The 19,435-nt window shown below is 42.6% G+C and overlaps 1 protein-coding gene across 6 annotated transcripts; it reads right to left on the reverse strand.

Moving 5' to 3' along the window:
• Positions 1–333: 333 nt before the first annotated feature.
• nat9 (N-acetyltransferase 9) lies at positions 334–19,405 on the reverse strand. Of its 6 annotated transcripts, none has more exons than XM_078401140.1 (7): positions 19,114–19,256; positions 18,586–18,705; positions 13,697–13,806; positions 12,091–12,231; positions 10,273–10,332; positions 8,028–8,122; positions 334–1,594 (listed from the first exon to the last, which is right to left on the reverse strand). In XM_078401140.1, exons 2-7 carry the CDS (start codon positions 18,609–18,611, stop codon positions 1,421–1,423), a joined length of 606 nt encoding a protein of 201 aa, XP_078257266.1. In that variant the 5' UTR covers positions 18,612–18,705; positions 19,114–19,256; the 3' UTR covers positions 334–1,420. The 6 variants fall into 6 exon arrangements, with proteins under 6 accessions (XP_078257266.1, XP_078257267.1, XP_078257263.1 ...); XM_078401139.1 differs by lacking the exons at positions 18,586–18,705; positions 19,114–19,256 and adding exons at positions 7,112–7,215; positions 15,436–15,557 and having other exon boundaries at positions 1,458–1,594; XM_078401141.1 differs by lacking the exons at positions 18,586–18,705; positions 19,114–19,256 and adding an exon at positions 19,355–19,405.
• Between the last annotated feature and the right edge of the window lie 30 nt (positions 19,406–19,435).

Genomic DNA, 19,435 nt, shown 5'->3' on the forward strand with positions numbered 1-19,435 from the left:
GTGGGACAAAGAGTTAATGTGACAGAAATATAGGGCCATTCAAGTAGACATATCTGGAGGTATTGCACAAACTGGTCACCTTATATGCGTTTGCTCTTCAGTGCAAGGATATCACATTGTGAATAGAGCGAATGTAGAATATCAAATTGAAAGAAATATAAGTAAAATATCAGTTTGCTTGAAAACTGGGGATTGGAGAGAAAATGATAGTCGTTCAAGAAATGGCTGAGGGAAGGGGAAAGGAAATGGTGAAAAAAAGTGGTGAGGCAGAAGGAGACAGAAAACAGAGGAGAAAGGAAAACTTTTATTTTTGATAATTATAATTGACTTTCATCCCCACTAGCTTGCACATCCTTCACTGTGCTCAGTACCACCGACATAACATCACTATAAAAAAAAACGTTTTCATCCATTCCCTTCTCTCATAGAGAGGCAAGTGTAGGAAGTAAGAAGGGATGGTGCATTTATGAATGAGACATTAGAATTTACACTACATGCTGCCTGAGAAGAGAATACAACTTTCTTTACTTGCTGTTTTGTAGTAATACATTTTGACATTGACCTTTCACAGTTCTTGTAAGAACTATTAACAATACAAACTGCTGTTGAACAGAACAGCTGTAGCAATGATCGGGAAGACATTTTAATCAATTGCATTGATTTTTATTCTGGAATTTAGTCAATGGTCTGCACCATTGATTTGACAAGCAGGGGTTGGAAGCTGCCAGATGACCTTGCACAATAAATACATTTATAGTGTAAGAGATGCTAAATATGGCTACATTGTGATGAAAGTGCCTTCTGGTAACATCTCTTAAATCATTGTCAGTACAAACAATGACATGACAAGATATCCAATTGACTAGAAAGGTTGATTATGATTAAGTTAACTCTGAGAAGTGCATTTCGCAGGACATAGCGGCATATTTAAATTGCTAAAGTTTAGTTCTAGAACATGATTAATATGATTTTTTTAAATCAATTTATGGCATTGAAATGGTCTTGAATTTTGTCCAAAAACCAATTGCGATGAAGAATCATATAATAAATGTGAAATCCGTGAGATAATCACTAACAAAACCTTTGGGAAATTCAGGAAAGATATGTTTTTTTATTAAAGATATGGTAAAAATGTAGGACTATTTCCTAAATTAGTTCGCAGAATGAGAACACAGACAAAAGATTGGATTTTTGAGGAAGGATGCTGGTTTACACCGAAGATAGACACAAAATGCTGGAGTAACTCAGCCGAACAGCCAGCATCTCTGGAGAGAAGGAATGGGTGGCAATTCGGGTTGAGACCCTTCTTTTCTTTTGAAGGGTCTCGACCTCTTGTTTGGGACTTCCAGAGCTCCAAACCCATGGAGCCTGCGGACGTTAACATCTCGGAGCGGGTGATCCTTTTGCCAGGGGTCGGCCTTTAGTGCTCCAACCTGTGGGAGCTGCGGACTTTAACATTGTGAAGCTCGCTGTCCCTGGTTAGGGACCGATTTCGGGTACTCCAAGCCACAGGAGTTTCGACAGCCCCGATGCGGGAGCTTAGACCCCCCTGATGAGGGAGCTCTATTGCCAGCTGCGGATGGTTCAACTCCCCCTACCGCAGGAAGAAAGAAGGAAAGAAGATAAGACTTTATTGCCTTCCATCAGAATGGGAAATGTGGAGGAACCGCTGTGGTGGATGATTATGTCAATTTTTATGTAGTTGTGTGTCTTGTTGCTTTTTTGTTATGACTGTATGGCAAACCAAATTCCTCGTATGTTGCAAAACATGCTTGGCTAACAAATTACAATTATGATTATCATTATTATTAAATTTGCTTGTAACTCATTTGTAATGAATCACCCAGTTTAAGGTATGTTGTTTGCCAACACTCAATGTCCAAGCTGCAACCAAAATCTAATTCCGATTTTATCATAAAATTCATATTTCATGGAGGAAATGGAATCTTGCCTTAGCTTTAGAGCACATTCCCAGAACAACGTATGATTGTTGTCTATTGATATTTATGAAAGGTTCTCCCCAGGTTAAGTCAGACATGTGGCCACCTGACAATATATTGAAATTAAAATAAATTAAATTAAATTAAAACCAAGGGCAACATCGAGAGTAACCGGGATATTTAACTGTTCAAATGTTAACCAAGTTCCCAAACAGCAGAAGATGTCTGGAGTCCCGCAGTAGCCAGCAGATCAATACTGGCGGTCCTCAAATGCTTGTTCGTCTGGATGGATTGTACCTGGAGAGATCCTGTGATCTCAACATTTTGTCCCATGCTCTTTAAATGAACATAATAATAAAAAACAACATTTCTACTGCCTTTCAGATACTTACTGTTTTAGTGGCAGTCCTAGCTATGTAAATATGGGCGCAATTATGTTCAAGTTAACAAGTCACCCTGACATGAAGTAGACAATTAAGACCAAAGCGTATGTAAGTAAATAAATCTCTTAGGCCTGATCAGATACATTCAAGGAAACTGTGAGAAGCTAGGGAAGAAATTGCAGGAGCCCTGACAAATATGTAAATCATTGTTACATATGGGCACATTATGCCAGATGACTGGAGAGTGGATAAAGTTGTGCTTCTATTTAAGAAGGGTTGTAAGGAAAAGCCTGAGAACTACATTTGTGGTAGGTTTCTTACTGAAAAGGATTTTGAGTGATAAGATATGTATGCATTTGGATAGACAGAGGCTAATTAGGGATAACCAACATGGTTTTGCACCTGGGAGATCATGTCTCATTAATTTGTTTTTTTGAGAAGTAACCAAGAAGGTTGTCAAGGCCAAGCCATAGACATTGTCTATATGGAGCTCAGAAAGGTAATTGATAAGGTTTCACATGGTTGCCTGCTCTAGAAGGTTAGATTGTATGAGATCCAGGGAGAACTAGCTGTCTGGATGCAGAATTAACTTCATGGAAGGAAGCAGAGGATGATAGTGGAAGGTTGTTTTTCAGATTATAGGTCTGTGACTGGTCATGTGCCTCAGGGATCAGTGCTGAACCCATTGTTATTTGTGGTTTTGTTATCAATGATTTAGATGAGAATGTGCAGGGCATGATTAGTAAGTTTGCAGATGACACCAAAGTAGGTGGTTTTGTAGACAGTGAAGATGGGTATCGAAAATTACAGCAAGATCTTTATTAGCTGGGAAAGTGGGCTGAAGAATAACTAATGGATTTTAATGCAGATAAGTGTGAGATGTTGCATTTTAGGAAGTCACATCAGGGCAGGAGCAATTTGCCAGAGGAGGTAGTTGAGGCAGGTACTATTGCAACATTTAAAAGACATTTGGACAGTTACATGGATAGGAAAGATTTTGAGGGATATGGGCCTAACACCAACAGGCAGGACTAGTGTAGATGACCATGACTTGGTCAACATGGACAAATTGGGCCAAAGGGCCTATTAACATGCTGTGTGTGATTACATATACATTTTCCTGAAAGTTGTGTCACAGGAAAATAACACAGTAAAGGAGGCTTTTGTTACATGGGCCTTCATTAGTCAGGGTATTGAGTGTAGAAGTTGGGACGTTAGGGTACATTTGTACAAGATGTTGGTGATGCCAATTTATACATATATAGAGATGTATAAGATCACGATAGGATTAGATAGGGTTAATGCAGAGTCTTTCAACCAGGATAGGGGAATCAAAATCTAGATTCTATCATTTTTGTCTTGCCAAAATAATTATTTTACTGAATGAAATTCGGAATCAAAGGTATCAAAAGATATATTTCCTTAAAATTAGTCAAGTTCCTTTCCTAATACTAGTTGGAGTTCCAGGGGGTGCGTACTATTAATAGTCAAATAAGACTGAGTATTGAAACATTAATAAAACCACCCTCAGAATAAAATGAGTTCATTATTCATCTACACAACTGATAGCAAACATGAGCTAGTAATGTTATTTTGGGAATCTTAATGCCAATGTCCCAATGGCTGAATGTTCTTTGTCATAAACGATACATAAAACGGTAGAATGTATGAAAAGCAAATATATAAGCTGTTAATTTCATAGAATGCTCATTTAATATGCACATAAAAGTCAAGGACACAAGCCAGCAGCTGCTCCTAAAATACCAAACTATTTCGGAGCATTTATCACTGTTTCTAATATGCTTTATAATTAAGTCACACTAGTTTTTAAATTTATGTTTTCTATCTTAATTTGAAACTTTTAAATTCTCTTTCTAATTTTGACCTACTGTAAATGTCTCGTTTCAATTACCTCAAGGACGGATTTTGCCACATAATTCAACTGTGAATTAAATTACACCAGTCATCTGAATTAGTGGTATCTATTCTGTTTGACCCCAAACGTCATTGATTCTTTCGCTCCAGAGATGCTGCCTGTCCTGCTGAGTTACTCCAGCATTTTGAGTCGTCTTTCCTGTAGCAGGGTGACCAAAACTGAACACAATATTCCAAATGCGGCATCATGATTGCCTTGTACAATTGTAACATAGCATCCCAACTTTAATACTCAACTAGACCAAGTGGGCCCAAACCTCTCCTGCATTGGTCCTCTCCTCCCCCACTCTCCCCCTCCCCCCACTCCATTCCCCCTCAACCCCCCCTCCTCGCTCACTCGATCTCCCCTGAACCCCCCCATATCCCCCCTCCTCCCCTCACCCCACTCACTCACTCCATTCCCCCTCAACCCCCTTCCTCCCCTCTCACCCACTCCATCCCTCCTCAACCCCCCTTATCCTCCCCTCCCCTCACCCCCATCCCATCCCCCCTCAACTCCCCAAACCTCTCCTGCATTGGTCTAGCACCCTCCCCCACTCACCCACTCCATCCCCCCCCTCAGCCCCCTCCTCCCCCCCCCTCACCCACGGCGGGAGGCGCACACAAGATGGTGAAGCGGGAGGAGGAGGTGTGTGTGTGTGTGTGTGTGCGCGTGTGTAGTCTGGTGATGATCTGGGGCGCTGGGGCCAGGCAGGAGCAGGGACTACATATCCACGGGAGGAAGATCAGGCACGGGGCACATTCGACCTTGACCTCAACACTGCATTTCACGACCACGTTAACATAATATCCTGTTGGTTGCGGAAGGATATGCTTTTGAACACACAACAGTGCACGGTAACGCAGTTACCATTAGCAGGAGTGTCATTTCCTGGAACACATGACTGCTGCCTCACAGTGCCAGAAATCTGGGTTCAATCCTGACCTCAGGTTCTGTCTGTGTAGTATTCACATTCTTTCTGTGACCACGTGGGTTCCCTCTAGACGCTGTGGTTTTCTCCCATCAAAAAGCCTCTCAAACACCATTATCGTATCTACTTCCACCACTACCCCTGACAAAATGTTCCAATACCCCACCACTTTCAGTCTAAAAAAAAGCCAAATGTGGCCTAACTAAAGTCCTAAAGAGCTGCATCGTGACTTCCTGACTTTTATACTTAATGCTCCTAGCAATGAAAGCAAGCATACCATACACCATCTTTACCACCCCATTTGTGCTGTCACCTTCAGCAAGTTATGAAATTGGACGTCAAGATCCCTTTGCTGTTAAGGGTCTTGCCATTAACTGCATAACTTCCCCTTAAATTCAACCTCCCGAAGTGCAACACCTCGCTCTTGCTTGGATTAAACTCTATCTGCCATTTCTCTACATGTTTCGGTAGCTGATCTCCATTTCGCTGTATCTTCTGAGAACATTCCTCACTATCTGCAACTCCTCCAATTTTAGTATCATCAGCAAACATAAAAACAGACCTCCCAACATTTGATTTTACAAATTCATAATTTATGTCCAAAATTCAGAATTTTACATCAAAATTCATAATATGGCACTTAATGCAACTTTTCAGCAAAAAAAAAGGTATGCATGCCAAATGTGCATACACATTGGGCGACATTCATGTGTGAAAAACGACTATTATTACCAACAGTCTGTAGTTCTTGGACTACATGTACAATGTCACGCCTATCATGAGTATATTCTGCTATTTATAGAAAGGTTATTGAACAGAGATACTTTTTTGCAACACAAAGAAAAAATTGTTTTGTTTTGTTTCTCTAATTTGCTTTTTCCTTACACATCCCAGTTCTTTTGATATAGAATAAGAACACTGGTCATAACATGTATGACTAAGTTACCTGTTGAAGTAAATTCGCACATCAATTGATAATCAGCCCAAAAAGGTGGTAAATGGCTTTTCTGCTGTCTTTTATATTTTAACCCCGTCTTAATTAATTAATATAGTTATATAATCTTGCACTTAAATTTAATATTTACTCATTACACTTCCACCACTGATTTTCTGGCACTCATGATTCCAGAGCATTGCTGGTTTATACAGCCGGCCAAGGAAGACGACTGTGGGGATAGATGTGCTGGCTCCAGCTGGGCTGGAGTTCCAGAGCCCCGGCCGCAGGTTGCAAATTCAACTCATCGACCGGCCATGGAAGTCCCGATAAGGTCGAGATTGGCTGCCTTGCCCAGCCTAGGTGCCACATTTTCGGGGAGACTTCCAGGGCGCGGGGGATTTCTCGCGGAATCCCTAGCGACCTCTAGCAGCCGAATTGACAAATTGCAATTACCGACCTTTTTGTGGAAAAATGTGAGACGAAATCGGAATGGCGGAAATGAAATAAGAAAGGGGAAACTTTCTGCCAAATTCGGAAGGGTTGGGAGGGCTGTATAAACATATATATGACCTGGGTGTAGATATATATAAAACAAATAGCAGAGGTCTGAGCACATATCTCTACAGAACTCCACTGGTCACAGATATTCAGCCAAGGAATGAATAAGCCAGTTCTGAATTCATACGACCGAGTCATCGTGAATCTCCTACATCTTAATCTTTTGGATCAGCATAGGATCTGGATCAGAGGGACCTTATTAAAACCCTTACTAATATCCATGTATACATCATCCATTGATTGATCTCCTTGTCACAGCCTCAAAAGTTATGTAGGGAGTGCCGTGAAGGTGGCACAAGTGTGAAGGGATGATCGATGTTTGACTTGGTGGGCCAAAGGTCCCATTTCTATGCTGCTTTTTTTTGATCAAGCAATGGATTTCTTTGGTCATCAGTCCTCATTGTAAGTGTTCATTCCTGTTCCAGCAGCTGTTTTATGTCACTATACCTCTCCTCCTTCACCCAATTCATTTGTTCGAGGAGCCACTTTTTTCTGCAATTATCTACCATCAGTTGGAGTGTCATTTCCTGGAATACATGACTGATTGAAACCTATAAAAAGCCAAAAAGCAAAACACTTCTTAGAACTCAACACAAGATGTTGAGGCGGCACAGAGATGTAGCACATCTGCATCAAAAGTTCACTATAAACTGATTTCGTGAAACAGCAAGAAAATATTCTCAAATTCAATTTATGACATTTGTACAGGTACATGAATAGGAAATGTTTATAGGTATATGGGCCAAACATGGGCAAATAGGAATAGCTTAGATGGGACATTTTGGTCGGCATTGACGAGATAGGCTATAGGCCCTGTTTCCGTGCTTATGACTCTTTAGCCCATCAAATACTTCCAAGTGACGACTATCCAAGCATTATTTAGTCTATTATATGTTAGGTTGTGGAAGAGTTTAAGTGCTGTCATATTCTTTGACCTGAACGAAGTTTATTTAGGCAGGGTTTCCACTCCAATTTCTACTGTGTGAAGAGTTTCTCTTCTGCCGAAGTTGCCACCTCAATCTGAAAGTCCATTGACACCCATCAGCTGGACTCATTCCTTCCAATTTCTAAAGTACTACTCTGGTTCTCACCCCCCCCTGCCTCTCTAGTTTTAACCTGCTAATGGTACTTAGGAGAGCTTAATCTAGAGGAGGAGATAACCAGAGAGAACCAAAGTAGTCAGAAAACTAAGATGAGCTAGAAAGTTCCATGTTATATCGATTCATGCAGTAGAACTGAAATATTAATTGAATGATAGTTGCCATCCACTATTGGCGTACAGATCCTGTTGGTGAATGGAGCGTAAGGATTCAGTCTAGTTGGTTAGTTAGTGTGGAATGTTAGCACAGGAGATTTTCCATACCTCTTCAAAGTGCATATTTCGAAACATGGCAATGCTGATTGTATTTTCCAGGTTGATTTTGGCTTGGAATTTTGTAATCTGCAGCTGAGTCACTCCTGGAAAGGAAGTAAAAGCAAAGCAAAAATACATATCCAGCACATAACCATTATTTGGATTGGTTTTACAATTAGCATGACTTGTTCAAGGTACAAGACAAAGACCCAACTAACAGGAATCTCAAATAGGACAGAGCCTATTTTTCAGATACATGCAAGGATGGGTTAGATTCAGTTGCTGATAAGCAGACGCTTGCCTCGCACTGATGTGGTTGACAGAAAATACAGATATTAAACAGAAAGGAGCACAGAATTAAGTCCTGAGTCACCTTTGAGGTGAACTGATTTGGCAGAATTTAGATTATTGGTGGTGGAGTTACAGAGTATTTCTATTCAAGTGACGTGGTGGTTGTTTAAAGGCCAGTTCATCAAAGTCCTGATTTGATCTATAGGATGCAACGAGAAGATTGTAGGAGCCATGATGAAGATCTTTGTTTAAAGGCCAGACTTCAAAAGAGTCAGGGGGTGGACAGTGAGGCACGATCTTATGGAGGTTTATAAGATCATGAGGGGAAATAGATAGAGTAGATGCACAGTCTTTTTTACCAAGACTAAGGGAATAAAGAACCAGAAGACATAGGTTTAAGGTGCGAGGGGAAAGATTTAATAGGACCTGAGGGGCAACCATTTCACATAGCTGCGAGAGGTGGTAGTTGAGGCAGGTACTATAACAAAATTTAAAAGACATTTGGACAGGTACCAGAGAAAGGTGGATAGGTTGGACAGATAGGAAAGGTTCAGAAAGTTATGGACCAAACATGGGTAGGTGGGATTAGTGGAGATGAGTTATCTTGTCGGCATGGGCAGTTGGGCCAAAGTGTGTGCAAGGCAAGTTTTATTTACACAAAAGTCAATGGGTGCTTGGAATGCACTGCCAAGAGTTGTATTGGAGGCAGATACGATAGTAGCACTTAAAATAATTTTGGATTGACACATGCGAGATGCAGGGAATAGAGGCAGAGGAGATGAATTTATATTGGCATCATGCTTGGCATAGACTTGGTGGGCTGAAAGGCCTATTTCTGTGCCCTACTGTTCTAAGTAAAAAGTAGGTACAAGCATAAGATAGTTGAAGATATGTATGTATGATAGCTTAGAATGAAAATAGTATTAAGGATTCCTTTTTAACATATTACATCTATGCTCTCGTGCACCCATGTACACCCACCTATATCCATGATTTTGAACTGAATGGAGTACATTCTACCACGAGGGAATTAATACAGAAGATGGGCAGGGGTTGCGGGTGAGGGAACTGGAACATAGACTAAAGGTCCCTCAGCTTTTCATGCATAATGGCCAATCGACCCTTCGAGCCAGCACCGCCATTCAATATGATCTTGGCTGATCATCCAAAATCAGTACCCCGTTCCTGCTTTCTCCACATATCCCTTGATTCCATTAACCCCAAGAGCTATATCTAACTCTCTCTTGAATACATCCAGTGAATTGGCCTCCATTGCCTTCTGTGGCAGAGAATTACATAGATTCACAACTCTCTGGGGAAAAGGTTTGCCTTCATCTCAGTTCCAAATGGCCCCTTATTCTTAACCTGTGATACCTGGTTCTGGACTCCCCAACATCAGGGCCATTTTTCCTGCATCCAGCCTGTCCAATCCCTTAAGAATTTTCTGTTTCAATGATCCCCTCTCATCCTTCTAAATTCCAGTGAATATAAGCCCAGTGAGATCTATTCTTTCATCATATGTCAGTCCCGCCAAGTGGGGTTACATTATACAGCACTAGAGATGAAGAAGGGATTGATAAGGATCATGGTTATCTATATGGCAAGATTAAAAGAATGGCTGTCAGTTTGTTGGAGTGGTTAACGTGAAGTACACACTGGAGACAGACAGACATGCCAGATTCTTGTTGAAGTTAATAAATATTGAATATAAGAAAAAGCTTTGCATTGAATGCATTTTCCAGGTTATCAAAATACAATTCCTCTTCCCATCTCTGTACTGAAGGTTCAGACTTCTTACTGTGAACATTTTCACATTCCCCAATTACTTTACTTTATTGACTCTTATGTACTTACAAATTTATCAGCCTTCAGATTCACATTTTATTTCACTAAGGAACAGATAATTTACTTTTATGATCAGGTGTTAGGGATGGGCACACAATTAGTGGGTGCAGTTTCTCACCATAATACATCATCATCATTGTCACTTCTTTGCCAAAACCCTTCCCTCGGTAACCAGGCTCTAAAAAGGAAAAACACCGAATTTAATATCATTATTAATTAGAGCAGTACAGTGGTGCAGCGATCGAGTTGCTGCCTTAAAGCCCCAGACCCTCGGGTTTATCCTGACTACGGGTGCTGTCTCTCAGTTCTCCCTGTGACAGCGTGGTTTTCTCCGAGTCCACATTAGTTACATCATTATCCAAACATCTATTTCTGAATTCAGCCACAATTGTGGTCCTCCGGTTTCCTCTCATATTCCAATGACTTGGAGGTTAATTGGCTTCTATAAATTGTCCCTAGAATGTAGGTTAGAATTAGTACACAGGTGATCAGCAGGCGGCATGGACTCGATGGCCTGAAGGGCCAGTGTATCTCTAAACTATCGCTAAAAACTAAACCACGTGCAACAGAAAAATGCAGTACACTGATGCCATGTGTGGAATACAGAATAAAGTGCACTTGTACAACTAAAGTATACTTGTAAAACTGCTATATTTTACACTTTGGAAAAGAGCCCTGAAGATTATGGCAGAACGGTTTCAAAGCCATCATCCTAGCGCAGAACAGTACAAAAGCTGTTCTCCCAATACAGCGTCCCAGAAAGGCACCATCTGGAATTATTTTTCAGAGATTAAATGGACACAATTGTGGCTGAATTGAGAAACAGATGTTTGGATACAATATGTAAACTAATATGCTATTGCATGCTCATGACAATTAATACAGCCAGTACTTGACAGTGGCTGAAAATATAGTTACTCAGTTAACTTGTACTTTATAGAGCTTGGCTGCTCCTCTTAAAAAGATGCTTAAAAAGATAAAGAGATCTTCAAAGAGGAAGTAGAAAGAAGAAAAATGTTCACATTCTGCAGGAACCAGTCTGAAAAGACAATTAAATCATACACCATATCCGTTCCTAAAGATCTGGGGCTCGAAGTTAAGACCATTGAATGCTACTACAAATCTTATGGACTCCCAAATAATTTCTATACCAATGTAGTCAAAGCCAAAATGACACAACGTATTGGCGTAACTCTGCACACAGTGATCTTTTTTTCTCAAACAGACACTTACAACTATTGGACATTATTAATCAATCATACACAAAAAATTGATGTAAATTCACCCGTGAAGAAGATGGCATAGTATTGCTAGCTTCCGAAACCACGAAGGAAGAGATTGTGCTAGCCATTATTAAATGAATTCATTGGATTTGCTGTCAGTCATTTTATAGCATTCTGATCATAAGTCCTGTCATTGAAACTCCACAACACTGAAAAGTTATGACTAACATTTTCTTAAGTTCCAACAGTCAACGTGTGAAGTAAAATTACATTATTTTTAATCATCCTCTCACTCTCTCAATATAATCTGTTTCCTCCTTTCTTTCCTCTGCTTTATTTGCTATAAATCACCAACTGAAATTCATATTTCCTCAACCTTTTCATCTGATTGGTTCAAAAGGAACAGCTTTATGACTTCTCAGCTTTCCTCTGATTTTCAACTCTCCCTTTCAGCAACTTTCAAGTATAAAATGTAGCCAAAATATTAGCCGTATCACTGGTATAGTAAGTTAGACGCAGCAAATGTAATTTGGTGTTGGGAATAGTGGAATATGGATCATGTACAGGTAGATGAGATCAATTCAACTTTAGTTTAGTTCATCATACTTGTCACATTGTGGCCTGAAGGGCTCATTCATGTTCTGTACTCATTCTATGTGAATATTGTCTGTATGAATGAAACCTTAGTGACACTGCTTTAAGTGGTAGCCAACCTGCAATCATAATTTCAATTTCAGCGATTGAGAGGTCTTCAGAATCCATAAGGAACAGATTTACATCTCCCACCATGCAATCCTCTTCTGTGCATAAACCGTTCATCCATTTCGCCTTGTCCAACACTATGAAGGTACATTCTGCCATGAAACAAAGGAAGCACATCAGTTCAGATACTTTAAAAAAAGTTGTGACCACACTAGATTGTACATTCATGTTTACAAAATGTGTTTACTGTGTAAGATTGAGTTAACCAATCTGTGTAAGATTGAGTTCTACCAAAATAGAACATTAACTGCTTGAAAAACAGATTTTACGTGTATTTATCATAGCTTTTAAGCAGTAAGTACTGAACTGCATAAAATAGTCAGCAGGTTTTGAGTATGGCATTTGCAGTTTAAACTACGCTAATTGTTATCGCCATTTGCCTGAGCTAGGCAAAACTCCATGGTTAATATGGTTTACAGATGGAAACACATTTTGACACAAATTAGTGATACACTTTATATCTTGTGCTGTTTCGACTGCACTCTGCACAAACCAATCAGGGACTGCTTGCAGCACACATTATAGACCGGCCTCAGCAGGTCTGGCAGCCTTGCCGAGGAACATGGATAGGTGACGTGTTGGATCGAGATCCTTCTATAGACCAAAAAGTAATTTGAAGAAGGGTCTCGACACAAAACCACCCATGATCCCATGGTCACCCATCCACGATCTCCAGTGATACTGCCTGGCATGCTACGTCACTACAGCACTGTGTCCTTTTGCGTATTTACCAGCATCTGCAGTTCCTTGTTTCCACTTACAGGCTAGGCCCTTATCTCTGTAACCAAAATTCAAATCAACCCCATTATTCCCTGACTCTTATACTCAATGCCCCAACTGATGAAGGTAAGCATTGCATACATCTTCTTTCTCACTTTTTCTACTTAAGTCATACATTGTGGAAACAGGCCCTTCAGCCCAACTTGCCCACACCAACCAACTTGTCCCATCTACACTCGTCCCACTTGCCTACGTTTGGCCCAATATCCCTCTAAACCTGTCCTTTCCATGTACCTGACTAATAGTTCTCAAACGTTCCTATAGTCCCTGCCTCAACTACCTCCTCCAGCAGCTTCTTCCATATACCCACCATCCATTACATGAAAAACTTACCCCTCAGATTCCTATAAAATCTTTACCCTCACCTTAAACCTATACCCTCTGGTCCTCTATTCCCCTACTCTGGGCAAGGGACTCTGCGTCCATCCAATCTATTCCTCTCATGATTTTATACATCTCTATAAGATCACATCTCATCCTCCTGCGCTCCAGGGAATGTACACAGGTTGTAATGATTCCATAAAATGATTCACAAACCGCCAAAAACAATTAGTGTTGGGCAATCTCTAGGCCTTGCCAGCAGAAGCATGTCCTGGGACATGGTTGAAAAGTTTATGACATGGAGTCATGTCAATTCTCTAGCATCAGCATTCCTCAGATTGATGAGCCAGAAGAAATTTAGCACTGTTCTGAAAAAGATGTAGGGTCAGTGAAAGAAAAATCAAATGACCAAAATGAAGCCATTCCAAGTAATCCTGCAAAGTAGCAAACCCTTACTATCATTATCCTCCCACCAACTTCTCCGCATCTGATACTCCTGTTCCAGGGTAAGAGGCTCTGAAGCTGTGAGTTTCAGCAACTCTTCTGATTTCATCCATTGGTGATACCTGTAACCAATTAAATATAAATGATGACCAGAAAGCTGAGTGGTATCAACGACAATAAACAGAAGAAAAAGGATTTGCTCTCTCATAATCTACCATGTACTGTGCACAGTGAATCAGCAGAAAGTCACTGAAAATGAGAAATGTGTGAGAAGTGATGAGCTGAATGGCCTAATTCCACTCCTGCCGTATGATCTAAGTAAACCAGATCACTTTGCCAGCACTGTATTTATATTGTAGTCCAAAGTCGAGGTTACTCTCCTCCATAAGTGAAATAAGTGATTCTATAATTGAGATTTTGTCTAATTTTCCACTTACAATATGAGGAACTATTTTCCAAGTTCTGGTCACCAACAGTCTCTGCAGAGAAATCCCAAGCACTTAGTTCTGGTCGATCATCTGTCTCAGGCATTATTCTGATACGCTATCAAAAAAGTTTTTCTGCAGAGTTTGCACATGAGAACATGCAATGTTAAAATCAGCAGTCATGCAAACTTGAATCCAGGTAAACATCTACTGACTCTCAGTAACTCAGTGAGACAGGCAGCATCTCTGGAGAGGAATGGGTGACATTTCGGAACGAAACCCGAAACGTCACCCATTCCTTCTCTCCAGAGATGCTGCCTGTCCCGTTGAGTTACTCCAGCTTTTTGTGTCCATCTTCGATTCAAGCCAGCATCTGCAGTTCCTTCCTGTATACCCACTGGCTCTCGTTTGTCTCTCCTGCTATTTACTTCCTCAAAGAATCCAAAAGATTTATCAGCCAAGATCACCCGTTCACAAAACCGGACTGACTTTGGCCTATTTTATAGTGTAAGAAAATAACTGCAGATGCTGGTACAAATCGAAGGTATTTATTCACAAAATGCTGGAGTAACTCAGCAGGTCAGGCAGCATCAGTCTGAAGAAGGGTCTCGACCCGAAACGTCACCCACTCCTTCTCTCCTGAGATGTTGCCTGACCTGCTGAGTTACTCCAGCATTTTGTGAGTACCTTGGCCTATTTTATCATGTGCTTCTAAGTACTTGGAAACAACCTTAACAATGGACTCTAAATTCTAACCAACCACTGAAGTCAGGCAAACCGGCCTATAGTTTCCCCTCTTTTGCCTTGCTCGCTTCTTAAACAGCAGAGTGCCACTTACAATTTTGCAGAGCTTTCTAGAACCACTTCTTACTCAAATGATTCTTCAAAGATCATTACTAATGCAGCCCACAATCTCTAAAGCGACTTCATTCAGAACCCTGGTGTGTAGTCTATCTGATCCAGGTGCCTTATACCCCCATGTAGACATGAATGGATCAGTAATGCTGATGGTGACATGAAAATATATGTGCATCTTTCGCTCGCCAACTCCTAACTCCACGTTCGTGAGCGCGCACTGACTCCCAACACTTCAGACCGTGAGCGCGCATTGACCATCTCCCCCCCCCGACCGTGAGCGCGCATCAGTTCCTAACCCTGCGAGCCGTGAACGCGCACCAGCTCCTAACCCTGCGAGCCGTGAGCGCGCGTCAGTTCCCAACCCTGCGGGCTGTGAGCGCGCGTCAGTTCCCAACCCGTGAGCGCGCACCAGCTCCCAACCCTGTGAGCGCGCCCCGGCCCCCCCCCAGCTCCCGCCGTCGTTCCCACCTGGCTACGTGCAGCGCACGGTAGGGCACGAGCGCCGCCAGTTGGCCCTGCAGCGCCACGTCCTCGTTCAGCCGCATCTCCGCCAACCGCCGCCTGGGCACCCGCTCGGCAGCGCTACGCATGCGCCGTGTCACCAGCGCCCGACCCCCCCAACCCGCCCTGATACGCATGCGCCGATTTGGAACCAGCTGATAATGTGGCTTTGACTTGAAGACAGACACAAAATAACGGGGTGATGTGTAGGAAGGAACTGTAGATGCCGGTTTACACCGAAGATAGACACAAACTGCTGGAGTAATGTGTAGGAAGGAACTATAGATGGTGGTTTACACCAAAGATAGACACAGTTTTGGAGTAATGTGTAGGAAGGAACTGCATATGCTGTTTTTTTACGGAAGATAGACACATAATCAAGGAGTAATGTGTACGAAGGAACTTCAGATGTTAGTTTACACCGAATATAGACACAACGTGCTGGAGTAATGTGTAGGAAGGAACTACAGATACTAGTTTATACCACAGATAGACACAAACTATTGGAGTCATGTGTAGGAAGGAACTACACAGATGGTGGTTGACACCAAAGATAAGACACAAACTGCTGGAGTAATGTGTAGGAAGGAACTGCAGATGCTAGTTTAAACCGAAGAAAGACACAAAATGCTGGAGTAACTCAGCGGGTCAGGCAGCATCTCACGAGAGGAATGAGTGACATTTTGGGTTGAGACCCTTCAGACTGAGTGTCAGGTGAATGAGGCTTTTTTTTCTCGCACATTGCCGTGTATTTATGGAATTCTCCATCAAACGGCAATGGAAGCAGAGACTAAACATTTTAAGTCAAAAGAACATCGATTTTTTCTACGGAAGCAGGTGAAAGATTCTCTGGTGAACATAGGAAAGTGGAGAGACATAAAGTACTGGAGTAACTCAGTGAGTTATGCAACATCTCTGGAGGAAAAGGATGGGCGACGTTTCCGGTCAGGACCCTTTCTTTGTCTCGACTCGAAACGTCACCTATTCCTTTTATTCCAGATGCTGCCTGACCCGCTGAGCTACTCCCGCTGTATCTAACTTTGGTATTAACCAGCACCTGCAGTTCTTTGTTTCTACATTGGAATGTGGAGTTGGGTGTTAGTCAAATTAGCCATGATGTTATTGAATGGTAGAAAATAATTTTTGCGGAATTGTGGAGCATGTCTTCAATCTGAGCCTGAAACTGGGGAGAGTTCCACAGCTGAGGAAAACATCCTGCGTGGTACTGGTAGCAAAGACGCCGCACCCGAAGGAACTCAACAGCTACAGGGCGGTGGCACTGACATCGCTGGAGCACACAGGAATGGATCACCACCTCACATCCTGGATTCTGGACTACCTCACCAACCGACCACAGTATGTGAGGACAAAGGACCTGGTCTCGGACAGGGTGGTCTGCAGCACTTTCCGCAGGGAACAGTGCTAGCGCCATTCTTGTTCACCCTGTACACTGCAGACTTCAGGCACAGCTCTGCAGACTCCTATCTAGAGATTCTCTGACGACTCTGCCATCGTCGGCCTCATCACGGGCGACGAGGACAGAGAACTGATCAAGGAGTTTGTGGACTGCCTCCAGATCAACGTGGGGAAAATCAGGGAGATGGTGGTAGATTTCCGCAGGCGCAGCCAAGTCCCCCTGACACCAGGGAACATCTAGGGAATGGACATCGAGAGGGTGGATTGTTATAAATACCTGGGTGTCTACCTCAACAATAAACTGGACTGGACTGAAAACACCGATGCGCTATACAGAAAGGGCCAGAGCAGACTATCTGCTAAGGAGACTCAGGTCCTTTGGAGTGCAGGGGGCACTCCTAAGGACCTTCTACAACATGGTGGTTGCATCGGCCATCTTCTATGGAGTGGTCTGCTGGAGCAGCAGCATATCAGCGGCGGAAGGGAAGAGACTCGACAAGCTGGTCAGGAAGGCCAGCTCTGTCCTTAGTTGACCCTTGACTCAGTGCAGGTGGTGGGAGAGAGGAGGATGATGGCAAAGCTAACATCGCTGCTGAACAACGACTCCCACCCCATGCAGGACACTGTCACTGCACTGAGTAGCTCCTTCAGTGACAGACTCCTTCACCCCAAATGCATGAAGGAGAGATATAGGAGGTCCTTTCTTCCCGCTGCTGTGAGACTGCACAACCAGCACTGCACCCAGCAGACGAGTCAACAATAACAGCTATGAACACAAGGAAACAAATGACAATTTATGCATCTTTTATTTATAATGAATGAGCTCTTGCTCTCTGCTATTCACTTTGCTGCTGTAACACTGTAAATTTCCCCGGTGCGGGACGAATAAAGGAATATATTATAATTGAAAGAATGAGAGGTCCTGCCCTGCTCCAAGTTCTGTATTTGTAGATGTTTGTGCCTGTACCTACATTTGTCACTGAATTTCCCACATGATGTTACTCAATAACATTATATGGGGTGTGAGTAATTTAGGACTCAAGGTCACGAAGGCGATCTTAAACAAACTTTCTATTTTTACTTGAATATCTCAAATGAATTTTTTTAAAGCATTATCTTTGGCCTGAAACATTTGTTCTATTTCTCTTTCCACAGATCTAGCCTGGTCTGTTGCTGCTTCCAGCATTTCCTTTTTTTTAAATCTTTACAACAATCCACTTTTAATGGCAGGTGAACTGCTTGCTGGAGGGATGAATCTGACAGGCAATTTTCCAATACCTCCTCCTTACGTCGGACTAAGATCTGCTCCCTGCAGTGCCAATTGCAATCTGGTCAAGGAATCTATCCCATCATGTAGAAACGAGGAACTTCAACTGCTGGTTTACAAAAATGACATGGCAGGATAAAGATACAAAGCACTGGAGTAACTCAGCAAGTCAGGCAGCATCTCTGGAGAATATGGATAGGTGACATTTCGGGTCAGGATTCTTCTTCAGATTGATTTTTTTGGGGGGTTGTTAGATAAGAGGGGCGGAGTGGGGTGGGGTTAATAGGCAGACAACCGTCCGACAAAGACTAGAGATGGATGATGGAATGTAGGTGGAAGGGGAGGAATAAGTACGAGTGCAGGTGGGACATAGAGGACAAGAGGGGCGGATGAAAGAGAGGGGGAAGGAAAAAGGAGGTGGAGTTTGTAGTTACCTAAAATTGGAATATTCAATGGTCATACTGTGCTGTTGGGTTGTAAGCTACCCAAGTGGACTAGGAGATGCTGTTCCTCCAGTTTGTATATGACCTCACTCACTCTGACAATGGAAGGGGCTGAGGACAGAAAGGTCAGAAAAGGAATGGGAAAAGGAGTTAAAATGGTTAGCAGCCCACAGATCCAGTAAGCCTTGGCGGATCAAGCACGTACTCAGCAGAACAGTCGCCGAATCGAACACAAGTGATCGGCGAAATGTTTGGTAAGGACCACTGGATCTCCCAGTTGCTAACCAGAGTGAGCCCACATGCAATCTGGAGGAACACCACCTCATATTCCGGTTGGGTAGTTTACAATCCAACTATATGAACACTGAATTCTTCAATTTTAGTTAACTAGAAACCCCTTCTCCTTCCCCTCCCCCCCCCTCCCCCCCCCCCCCCCCTCCTCCTTCCCTTCCCCTCCCCCCCCTCCTCCTTCCCTTCCCCTCCCCCCCCCCCCCCCCCGTGCCCCACTTGGACTCGCACCATTTCTCTTCAATCCTTTGGGTCACACCTTTCGCCTTTTCATCTCCTCCGGCCTTTGTCCAACCGTCCGCCTGTCAACCCTCCCTCTCTCCTTCCCTCATCTGTATCACTCGCTAACCCTCCTTACTCTGCCCATCCTCTCTTCCAGATTTCTTCCCACACATGCAGACAATCTGAGGAAGGGTCCCGACAAGAAACGTCGCCTTTGCATGTTCTCTAAAGATGCTGCTGAGTTAGTTACCCCAGCACTTTGTGCCTTGACCTATTCTGGGCACGCTGAATCACAGTCCCTCCAGTATCCTGGCATCCCACGTGATCCGTG

Source organism: Rhinoraja longicauda, chromosome 6 (assembly GCF_053455715.1).
Source record: "Rhinoraja longicauda isolate Sanriku21f chromosome 6, sRhiLon1.1, whole genome shotgun sequence".
Classification (NCBI taxonomy): domain Eukaryota; kingdom Metazoa; phylum Chordata; class Chondrichthyes; order Rajiformes; family Arhynchobatidae; genus Rhinoraja; species Rhinoraja longicauda.

Coding starts and splice junctions, on each gene's coding strand:
- nat9 (XM_078401137.1), bottom strand. CDS start 15,557: ATGCGTAGCGCTGCCGAGCGGGTGCCCAGGCGGCGGTTGGCGGAGATG. Junction 13,807..15,435: donor CGTGCGCTGCACGTAGCCAG/GTGGGAACGACG, acceptor AATTGGTTACAG/GTATCACCAATGGATGAAAT. Junction 12,232..13,696: donor TTGGTGGGAGGATAATGATA/GTAAGGGTTTGC, acceptor GTTTCATGGCAG/AATGTACCTTCATAGTGTTG.